An 11,726-nucleotide genomic window follows, 5' to 3' on the forward strand; every position below is an offset into this window, starting at 1 on the left:
AGCTTCCCCTGGTGCAGCCCCCATTCCCAAACCACACTTCAATGGAGCGGTGCTGATCCAAACCCATCTATTGGTCACCTGATCATCATCTCCTTTATAGATCGATGAAATAAACGGTGATCAGGTGAACGATCTCTAGCCTTTTTCTTGTCAAGAGTGTACACTACAAAAACATCACCTAAAGCAAACCATGACAACGCTCCAAGAAAGTTGTGAGACCAATACCAAGACATGTCTCGGTTGGTCTCAATACCAAATACAAGTTGGGACGAGTTGAGGCAACGAGTTAGCTCGAACAAATTTAGTTTTTGTCGCATTTAATTAGGGGGATTTGATAACCTACTTTCTGTTATGGTAGATTATCAATCTACCCATGTTTTATAGAAAAAATATTCTTACTTTTTATAACTCTTAAGAAGATTTTATGTCTTTTTACAATCCTACATTAACTCACTCTCTCAATCCCCAATTAATACTCTCTCTCACAAAATTTTTATCACTAGAGAGAGAGAAAGTGTATACTCTCTCTCTTTCTATTTTTGCGGCAAACACACACACACACACTCTCTCTCTCACACACTCTGGCGATAAAAATTTTGTGTGTGTGAGAGAGTATTAATTAGGAGTTGAGAAGGTGAGTTAATGTGGAATTATAAAAAGACATAAAATATTCTTAAGAGTTATAAAAAATAAGGATATTTTTTGTTTAAGAAAAAATGGGTAGATTGATAATATACCATGACACAGAGTAGGTTATCAATCCCCTTAATTAAGTTCCAAATAAATTGTATCCTTTTTTTTGAGGAGTTCTACTTTTTCGGTGTCCCAATCATGGTTCTCTACATCAACTTTAATCTTTTTTGGCATTCAATTTGTTTCATATTGCATTTAATTTACTGATTTTTTAAAATTTTACTCATCTTTATTTTGGGTAAGATTGGCTCTAGACCAAGATACTAAGTTTCTACTTATGTATGCCTTCAAACTATTCATGTTATAGTAAATAATTATAAAAACTCTAAAAATGACGATTGTGAAGTTTGGCATATAGGGTATTTTCGGTGGGAGTACGATGCATGCTCGTAATCGATGGAGAGATTGACGTCTTGGGCTAGATGCCAAGCTCTCCTCTTCCATAACCTTAATAAAGATAAATATAATTTGTAGGATTGCAAAGTCAAAGAAGCTTTTGCTTTCACATACACGCGCAAAAAAAAAAAAAAAAAAAAACCCTTTCTCTCTCATATCATTCGTTCCCTTATTTAGTTACCAAATATTAAAATTAATATCTTAGCAGAGGGATGGGAACATTGGCCATTGGGGCAAGCCCCAATTCCACATATCATTTGAGATCCCAATTTTTTTTTTTTTTATAAATCTTTCCAACCTTCTATCTTGTTTGAGATTGTAAGACTTTAGGCTTTAAAACTTTGATAAAGGTATATAGCTCCACAGATTGCATATCAACATGGTGGGGGCGACATGCCAGTGCTTTTATGATTCTAGAGGACGAGTGGATGAAATTGATGTAAGATTCAAAGGTTAGACAGATGAAAAGGCTGACACTTGAACTTTTCCCCTTAATATTTTACCTTCAAAAAATAGTAAAGGAACTATGGTTGATGCCTTCAAAATCATCTTGTGAAAACTTTTCAATTATAGTAACAGAATCTCCAAAATTATTGTCGTCTTAAGGTTGGAGGATTGAAGAGTTGAAGCGACCTTCTCTTCTTGAATTTTCTCCTTGATGAGATGATCTTCATTTGAGGAAGGGTCCCATGCAAATGGACATAGATTGGTAGATCATGGAGAATGATGACCCAAGAAAGAGTGTGATGGTTGAAGTGGTTGTCAATATCCATGTTTGAATTAAAATTTGATGGCAAGAGTTCTGAATTATGGAGAGAAGCCAGTTAGTTCTTAAACATCTATGACTTGCATAAGCTTCCAAAATGACAGTATGCAGCAGCAGCAGCAACAGCAAAGAATAACAATAACAATTCCGATACAGCAGCGATATAATATGGATCCAGAAACTAAAATGACATGCCCATCCAGATTTATGAGTTTCATCTGGAGCCTTTTACTGATAGCCTTACCGCAAACATCGTACAAGTTATGCTTCCAGCTATATTCTCCAGATGCGATCAACCAGCTTATGCCTTAAGAATGCATGGTGGGAATAAGTAAGAAATAATTAATTAGCACATTGGGAGCAATAATATCCAAGAATATGCAAAAGAATACATCATTGGATTGCTGAATTTCTTCAAAAAATTGGAAGAAAAGGTGAACAACAAAATCTTAAATGCAATCAGAAATTTGGATCAGGAAACCAAATAGCAAATCATCAATTGGATAAATAAAATACAGAAGAAAGCACGCAGCCTCAAATAACAAGCATTCAGACCCAAAACCTAACTAGAAGAGTGGTTTTTGTCCATTTGAATATTTGATCCATGATCTTCTGGAGTTCTGGTATAGAAGGAACTAGCAATTACGTATCCATCTTTTTTTATAAGACAGCTGCTCCTTCCTGTCTTGACACCAATAGCTGGATTCACTACTTCCATAGCAATCTGGAACTCAGCTTTCAATTTTGAATCCACTGCTTCTCCCTTGGCCATCTGGATGACTTCTGAATTATGTTTTGAATCCATTTCTTCTCCCTCAGCTGTTTGAGCTTCTGCTTTTGGTTTTAAATCAATTGCTTCCTCCTTGGTATCTGAACCTTCTGCTTTCAATTTTGAATCCACTGCCTCAATCTTTTCAGTCTGGAGTTCTTTTGGTTTTGAATCTACTGTCTCTTCTGTTGCAGCTTGGACCTCTGCCTTTATTTTTGAATTCACTATTTCTGCTTTTTTGGCCTGGATTTCTTTTTTTGGTTTTGATTCTACAGTCTCTTCTTTTGCAGCCTGGTCTTCTGCTTCAAATTTTGAATCCACTGCCTCTTCTGTAGCAGTATATGCTTCTGCTTTCGATTTCGAATCCATTGCTTCTTCCTTCGCTGTCTGGTTTTCTTCTGCTTTCATTTTTGAATCCAATGCTTCTCTCTTATCAGCTTGGGTTTCTGCTTTCGATTTTGAATGCACTTCATCTCCCTTAGCAGCCTGGACATCTTCCACTTTCAATTTTGAATCTGGTGATCCTTCCTTTGCAGTCTGGATTTCTACTGCTTTTGGCTTTGAGTTGAATGCTTCTCTCTTATCATTCTGGATTTCTGCTATCAATTTTGAATGCACTGCATCTCCCTCCGCAGCTTTGACTTCTTCCATTTTCAATTCTGAATCCACTGATTTCTCATTCGCTTTGAAAGCTGCTATAAGAGAAGTAACAGAGGTTTTTCTGGGAAAGGGGTTTGGGCTTGAGATGTCAGCAACAATAGCCTTCGGTTTAGACTCTTCAGTAGATTGAACAGAGGCTTGCTCGGGGTTGGTATATGTGACTGAAACATCAGCAACCACAGTCCTGGGTTTAGATTCTTCATTAGCTCGAAGTTCTGTCTTGGGCTGGACTGCTGCAGAAACAGAAGTCCTTTCAGTACTAGGATTTGGATTTGATACGTCAGCAGTTATAATTTCCGGTTTAGATTCTTCAATATGATGCACTTCTGCCTTGGACTGAACTGGTTCTTCCTTTGCTTCCACTGGTTTTGGTGGAAGTGTAATGGTCTCCATCATAGCATGCTCCCCAGTTTCATGGGGTCCACTGATCTCTTCATTCTGCATTGCCAGCAACTTTAATCAGTGTAACTTCAATTGCACTTGAGATTCCTTGAAATATTTAAGTTGATGTGAAAATATTGTACAGCAGTGACCTCTAGTTAAACACTTCAGAAAAATTGTCTATGTTGTTACTCCCTCATACCAGTAATGCATGGATGTAAACCTCGCTTATTATCCAAGATTAGTGTCTTATTATATAATTTAGGCATCTAGTTTGAGGCCCAGTGTACAGCACTGAGATGAAACCATTCCATTCAAAGCTAAAGTAAAAAAAAAATCATGTAAGTTAATGCTGAAAAATGAAACTCATGAAAATAACGAACCTAAGACCTTATGTAAGTGCTAGAAAATTGTATACAAAGATCATAAGTTTAATCACCTAATCCCATGATCACAGGGATTATAATACAATTAGGGTAGCTCCATGGGGAACAGATCTTTAAGTAACAACGCATACAAAAGGAGGTGGGGCTACCATGCAATGGAGAATAAGCTTCTGCCATCCATTGTGACAGCTAAAGGAAACAAAGAAGAGCTGGACCCTGAAAAATGGATCACTTCCTAAAAGCATACGTTAGAAGGGTGGGGACAATGCATTACATGGAAAAGAAAAAGGCAACATGATGCTCCATAAAGCTAAAGCAAGATACTTCTTTTATAAATCACATAACTGCTACTAAACAGGACTAAAATATTTTACCACAACTGGCCATTTGTATGCCATGCGCATGCAGCCTAGAGGTTAAGAAATCCTTCCATGGTATCATTATGTGTTCAAGCAAATATCTATAGACTACTACTATACTTCTACAGGGGGGTGTATGCCAAACCCTGCATTGCCACTAAATGGTGTTTCTGGAAAAAGAAAAATCAAATGAATAAGAGTGTGTTCGGATGTAGTACAAAATTATGATACCTTGTAATTGTTCTTTGAAATTAAAAGTCATGATTGTATAACATTAGATGTTTGATTGTGCAATAAGCTTTTATAATTATTTCAAATTCATGTTGTCCTCTCCTAATTATTTTACACTTTTTCATTTTTTTGAACCTTCTTTTTAAACAACCAAGCATTTTTTAAGTTCATCAACTCATAAAATTCAACAATTTTGGATGTAGGAAAAGAACAGTATCATGATTTTGAAGTTAAATTCAAATGTTTTATTTCCTCCAATTGTGGCAGGCATGATGCCTTAACACCCACCCCCTGTTTTTCAGTTTATGATGCCCAGAGCAGCATATAATTTTCTTTTTTTTCTGAAAAAATACTGATTAGTATAACTAGCATTGCATTTATGCCCTCTAGAGAAAGCCTGGGCACATTATCAGGCCTAGCACAGGTTACTTTCAGGGGTCAACAGGGAGTGACAAAGGGTGAGATTTTCTACACGCTCCTTTTATATGTGGCGGCGCATGATTGGAAGAGGTTCCAAAAACTTCGAATAACTTCCAATCACATGCTGCCACATTGGCACATGCATTGCTGTGAGTAATTCTTGTCACAAAGAATTCTAAAATGGAATGGATCTCAAAGCATGAAATGCACTCATTTTGATGCAGCGTACGATGGCATCCAAAGCCAGGACTCCAGGAGTATTATTTTCCCCAGACCGGTGGAACTTAATTGCAGGCAACACCAATGTTTCAATATTTTCCTCAGTGTTCCTCAAGTCTCTAAATTACACAGCAAAAACAAAGAGAAGGTAACTGGCATAAAACATAAATGTTGTGGTAGTTTAAAATCTACAGAGTTTCTTTTTTCAAAACAAGATTATCATATAAAATATTTAAGCAATTAATTCTACTTCAAATTTATTTAACAAAATAACATTTCCTAGATCTAACAAGTGCCACTTCACCGCTTTGTGAGTCCATCCAACCAGAGTCACTACTTTAAACGAAAGAGAGAACTTCCTTCCCATTTAGTAGCCCTTCCCTGATCACCTTTTCTCTCTCTCTCTCTCTCTCTCTCTCTCTCTCCATTTGCGTGTGAGAAAAAGTAGGGAGTTAGATGAGAGTGCTCATGTTATTGGTGCCCTGTACATCATGAGCACTGGAAAATTTAAAAGCTCTTTCCTTGTTTAAATAGTCATGGAAAGATCAAGAGAATATGAGGCCCATGTGATGAAATAGTGACTAATGGTGTGGCAATAATTTAAATTCATTAAAGTTCAATCTTTTTGATATACTCAATCCCAAAACATCACAAGTTCCATCTTGGTGAATGCAAGTTAGGACACCAAAGACCAGCAAACTCAATCCAGTTCTAATAGACGACGTATCAAAGAAGAGTAAACATCCACCATGCATCTCTGCGGCTATTTCATTCTTGAGTAACATGCCAGTGATGAAAGGGAGCACAATCAGACTAGAAAAGAAAAGTCCAGTTATATCGTCTTCCCTCAGCGGGAGCACGTCTTCTCCAACATATATACTCATGTCTAGCTCCCACTTCAGCTATTCGAAATGATGAAGTCACATCCTATCATGCAACTTGAGGCTTCCCTTTAGTCAACTAACATCAGTAAGAATTCTAATGTAAACCAGACCTTGATCCCTTGAATATTTGTCAACGATCAGTATAAAAATACAACTAGGGACATCTTATCTTGAGAGTCCAGCTCTGAAAGATTCAAGAACTGAAATCTACCTGCAGCTCATCCTCAAACCGAAAGGTCCAAGAGATGGGAAAAATCTTATCTTTTGTTCAACATTTTTCTTAAATAAAAAAAAGAAAGAAGTGTTTGGTATTGTGAGGACCCGTGCTAGAGTGTGTTTAGTCAAATATCAACTATGAACTGGGTAGATGTTGGATACTTGTACAAGGACAAGAATCCAAATAACATCTTCGATCTAGCCTTTTTAAGTGAGGTTCTGATTTGTGACAAATAGAATCAGAGTGAACGTAACCTATGGCCTATGTAGATTAGGGGATATTGCAGCACAAGTTTATGTGGCTAACCACGAGCCGATTATGGTACTTGTGATTAGATTTAAATAGATTTAGATTCTTGACATAGCAAGGACACCCGAGCTTAAAATAGGACGAGTATGTAAGAATCCATGTGGGCATGTACTTAGTCACACAACGGTTATGCACCAGATAAATCTTGGGTATTTGTACAAGACCAAAGAACTCGAATAATATCTTCTGGCTAGCTTTTTAGTTGATATTCTGGGCTATGATAGGAATCATAAACGAGATATTGAAGGAGCCTTGCTTTACATCCTCCCAGGATTTGCCCTTTTTGATTTATCCACCACTATGAAAACAAGAAAGAGAGAAGCCTTTTCTTCCATGCCGTTCTTCCACTCGATCCCATAGTTCTTGTGAGATGTTAAGAAAAGAGAGAGAGAGAGATGGGATATGGAAGGGCTGCGAACAAACCGAAGGGGAAGAGGGAAGGAGCATATCCAATTTTCTCCTCCTTTCTTTTTTATTTTTTTTAATTTCCTTCTTTACTTGCAAGGTCGAACAAACTGAGGCGCTGATGTGGCAGTTTGCGACATGCAGAAGATTGTCTTGTCTAAAAAATTTGAAATAGAGTCAACTGCTTACACATTTTATATAATAATATTATTTTGAAATAAAACCCAAATCTAAATTCCAAGAAAAAAGAAGCAAGAAAAATTTGGACCTCCCTAGATTAGACGACCATCAGATTCTGATCAGACGGTAATATATATATATATAAAGTTGGAGCGCCAAGTTTAGGGAAATTACGAACCATACCTCTTTAAACAAGAGGCCCAGGGATCTCCGGCGGTTCTCCTCCGGCGGCCCTTGATCGACCTCCTTGCCGCCCCCGGTGGCCGCCTCTTTCTTCTTCTCTACGGATGCTTCTTTGGCCTTGGAACCGGCCGCCGCCGAGGACTCCTCCAGCGGCCGAGGGGCCTCGAACTCCGCGGGCTTCGTCGCGCAACCTCCCATCTTTCTCTCGAGAAGAAAAGGAAAGCAGAATAGAAGAAGAAAAGATGGATAAAAGGTGGGCTGAATGGATCACTGAAAGAACGGCAACAGATGGCTTCCCCCAGATGAGGTACAGTCGGCCCTTTGGTCTTTGGGCGAGGACAGAGCCCCGGGCCCAGATGGCTTCCCCCCTGTCTTTTCAGGAGGTATTGGCACATAGTCAGACAGGAGGTGACCGCGGCAGTCCAGCAGTTTTTTGTGTCGACAGCGATGCCTGTGGAGTGGAGGAGGACTTTCATTACACTGATTCCGAAGAGACAGGACCCTGTTGAGCCGAGCCACTACAGACCGATCAGCTTGTGTACCACCCTGTATAAGGTGGTGGCGAGGGTACTAGTCCAGAGGATGAGGGGTATCCTACCCAGACTCATTTGCCCTGAGCAGGGGGCTTTCGTTGGGGGGCGTTCCATTTCGGATAACGTCCTCATTGCTCATGAGTTCATGACTGACCTCCAGAAAGCGCCTAAGTGCAGGTGCTTAATGGGAGTCAAACTTGATATGGAGCGGGCATACGACAGGATGAGATGGGAGTTTGTGCGGCGATGCCTGGAGGGATTTGGATTTCACCCACAGTGGGTCAGATGGGTGCTCGGTTGCATATTGTCCCCGTCCTTTGCCTTATTGTTTAATGGCTCACCATCATGCTTCTTCGAGTCGTCGGTAGGATTGAGACAAGGTTGCCCTTTGTCACCACTTTTGTTCATTCTATGTGCAGATTCTTTGTCCCGTGCACTCAGACAGGCAGTCCATGAGCAGGAGTTGCAGGTCTATGGCCCGGGGGCCGGGACGGCTAGGGTTTCGCATCTGCTATTCGCTGATGACTGTATACTGTTAGCCCGCGCGACGAGCAGATCAGCCCGGGCCATTAGTAGGATCTTGGGGGCATATTGTGGTATGTCGGGGCAGCAGGTCAATCTGACCAAGTCTGCCATTTTCTTTAGCCCGAAGACTGACCATGGGGCGAGGCAGTCTATTATGAGCCTACTAGGGATTGGAGAGCAGGTGGGGACCCTTACATACCTCGGGGTGCCTATTACGGGACGCCGTCTACGTCGGAGGGAGTGTACATCCATGGAGCGGAGCATCACCCACCGTTTGGAGGGTTGGCAGGCGGGTGCACTGTCGATGATGGGCCGAGTCATCTTGGTACGGTCAGTGTTGAGCTCTATCCCCATTTATTTGCTCTCCAATACCCTGGTCCCTCTTGTTGTGATCCGGGGATTGGAGAGGATGTTTCGCACTTTCATCTGGGGACGGCGGGGAGGCAGAGATGGTGTTCACCTGGTGGCTTGGGAGTCTATTTGCCAGCCGACTGACGGGGAGGACTTGGTATTCACTCATTGGTCGAGCGGAGGGAGTTATTGGCGACCAGGTTGGCAGCCAGGTTTCTTCTAGAGCCTGAGGGCCTTTGGGGCTCACTGTTGAGGGCGAAGTACGGGGACCCTGCCCCCCACTACGTCCTACGTACTGGCCGAGGAGCTTCCTTTATTTGGAGAGAGATCTGCGTTCGCGCCCCAGGAGTGTTGCCAGAGATCAGGTGGGAGATTGGGGATGGGCGGTCGATCAGCATTTTGGAGGACAGATGGTTGGCTGAGGTAGCTTTGCAGGAGTGGCCCACCGAGATTGACCATGGCTGGATGGAGGGACGTAGAGTGTGTGCCTTATTTGCCCAGGGGGAGCGGAGGTGGGACACGAGCCTTGCTCGACAGGTATTCGGGGAGCACCTTGCTGAGCGCGTCCTAGCTCTGCCAATCCCGGAGGGGGAGGCAGTGGATAGGAGGGTATGGAGCAGGACAGGTGGGACGACTGTGAGAGTTCGGGACCTTTTAGCAATTGGTAGAGGGCCCTCTGCGAGACAGGTGGACTGCGGCTGGATTTGGAGGATGCACATTCACCCTCGAGTGGCCTTGTTCCTGTGGAAGGTGGCTTGGGAGTGTTTACCTACTTGTGGGGTTTTGGTGAGACGAGTGAGGGTCCAGGCCGGATGTGGAGCTTGTCAGGCGACAGAGGAGACCATCTATCATGTTCTTTTTGAGTGCCCTAGAGCTAGCCAGATATGGAGACATGCTTCAGCTCAGCCCGACCAGAGGCAGTTGTGGACGTCCGTTGAGGAGTTCCTCCGTCACTTGGAGGCCTCGGTCCGGGGGTCTGTACGCGAGGAGAGGGGGACTCGTGATGCCTACCTGGCCTATCATTGTTGGCTGGGGAGGAATACATGGGTTTTCGATGGTGAGAGCCACCATCCGAGGTTGGTGGCGGATCGAGCTCTACGGCTTGCGGCGGAGATCATCGGCGCTGTTGAGTCTACACCTACTGGGTTGGCTAGGGACATCTGGGGCCCCCATTCTGCTACTGCAGCGTCCAGGACGATACTTGTATCCTGGGTGCCCCCACCCCCTGGCTTTCTCAAGGTGAACTTTGATGGCAGTGTATCAGCGGATGGGAGCTGCGGAGGTGTGGGATTTATCATTAGGGATCATGATGCCAGACTTGTGGCGGCAGGTGGACGCAGGATTTTTGACTCATCAGTGGCGACCGCAGAGCTTCAGGCGGCCTGGGAGGGTGTCTCCTATGCGAGGCGGGTACTTGGTGAGGGTCACTTCCTTCTCGAGGGAGACTCGACCACGGTGGTTGGGTGGATCCGGGGAGGGGGGTACTCAGTCGACGACCGGCCGCTGCTTCTCGATATTCGTAGAGCATTGGGGGAGACTGCCTCCTACCAAGCCTCGCACGTATATCGGGAGGCAAACGGTGCGGCTAACTGGGTTGCTTCCTTCGCGGCTCATCATTCGGGAGATTTTCTTTGGACAGGCCACGATGCTGTGCCTGCGTCCTTGCGTAGCATTTTGTTTTCTGATTTTGTAGGCCAGCTTCACGCTCGTCATGTGTGAGCGGCCGATTTACCAAAAAAAAAAAAAAAAAAGAACGGCAACGAGGAAGAGCTTATAATAACTTGCGAGAGGGAAGCGGTTCCGTTCCGACATTTGTTCTGCAGCGCGCGATGCCTAAAAGGCTGGGCTAATTTTTTCACAGGAAGGGTGCGACCCCATCGGAGCCACATCAACAGTGAAGTGAGAAGGATGGAGGTGAGGGTTGATCGTATAATATATCAATCCGGCTTTATTTTTATTTCCAAATGTATGATGATATGAATACAAAATTTAAGTATTCTACTATATTCATATCAATACTCATATCCATCGGATATAAATAGCTATCTGATCCGTATTCGAATATTTAATTTTATTTTTAATTTTATTTAATTTTATATAGCACTTTTAATTTTTTTTAAAATAAATGATCATATTAATATATTATTAATTTAATTTATTATCTATTTAGTAATATTTTTTATTTTACAATTATAAAGTTTAATTATTGAATTTATATTCATATTTATATCAATACTTTCAGTATCTATTTGTATTCTTTGGAGCAAATATGGATATAAGTTTTTGCATCCAACTACCATTCGTATTCATATCTGTATATGTCAAACAAAATAAATATAAATATAGATATATTTATAATATTCGATCCGTATCTAATCTAATTTCTGCTCTATTAAAAAATTTGAAGTCCCAAGCCATCCTTTTTGCCGGTGTAAGGCCACTCGAGGATGCAGACCACTTTGGGATCATCCAAAGCTGTTTTTATTATTTTTTATATAAAAAATTCTGGCTGCTTTGCTTTGGTGTAGATATGTATATGAAGATATCTAACAAAAGTAATTAAAATAGTAATAATAAAATAAATTAAAAAAATAGAAATAAGATTACATGGGAGAGTGTGAAAGAAGCTTAGGATGGATGGTCAGAAAAGAAGAAAAAGATAGGACAGTCGAAACCCAAGGCATAGTTGAGATGTGTATATATATTGAGATTCCAAACAGAATAAGAAATAAAATTTTGATTTCATTTTTTTATTTTTTGTGATACAACTACTGAAAATGAAAGTCCAACTACTGTATAAAACCGTAAATAACTGGCCAACTTGGATCAAGATGGGCATACGTACAACTAAGTTCTCTA

At 41.5% G+C, this 11,726-nt stretch overlaps 1 protein-coding gene across 1 annotated transcript; it reads right to left on the bottom strand.

The window, feature by feature from the left end:
• Positions 1-2,210: 2,210 nt before the first annotated feature.
• Positions 2,211-7,735, bottom strand: LOC103701376 (titin-like). The gene is made up of 2 exons (XM_008783415.4): positions 7,459-7,735; positions 2,211-3,722 (listed from the first exon to the last, which is right to left on the bottom strand). Exons 1-2 carry the CDS (start codon positions 7,654-7,656, stop codon positions 2,418-2,420), a joined length of 1,503 nt encoding a protein of 500 aa, XP_008781637.1. The 5' UTR covers positions 7,657-7,735; the 3' UTR covers positions 2,211-2,417.
• Positions 7,736-11,726: the final 3,991 nt, after the last annotated feature.

Source organism: Phoenix dactylifera, chromosome 14 (genome assembly GCF_009389715.1).
Source record: "Phoenix dactylifera cultivar Barhee BC4 chromosome 14, palm_55x_up_171113_PBpolish2nd_filt_p, whole genome shotgun sequence".
In the NCBI taxonomy this organism is placed as follows: Eukaryota; Viridiplantae; Streptophyta; class Magnoliopsida; order Arecales; family Arecaceae; genus Phoenix; species Phoenix dactylifera.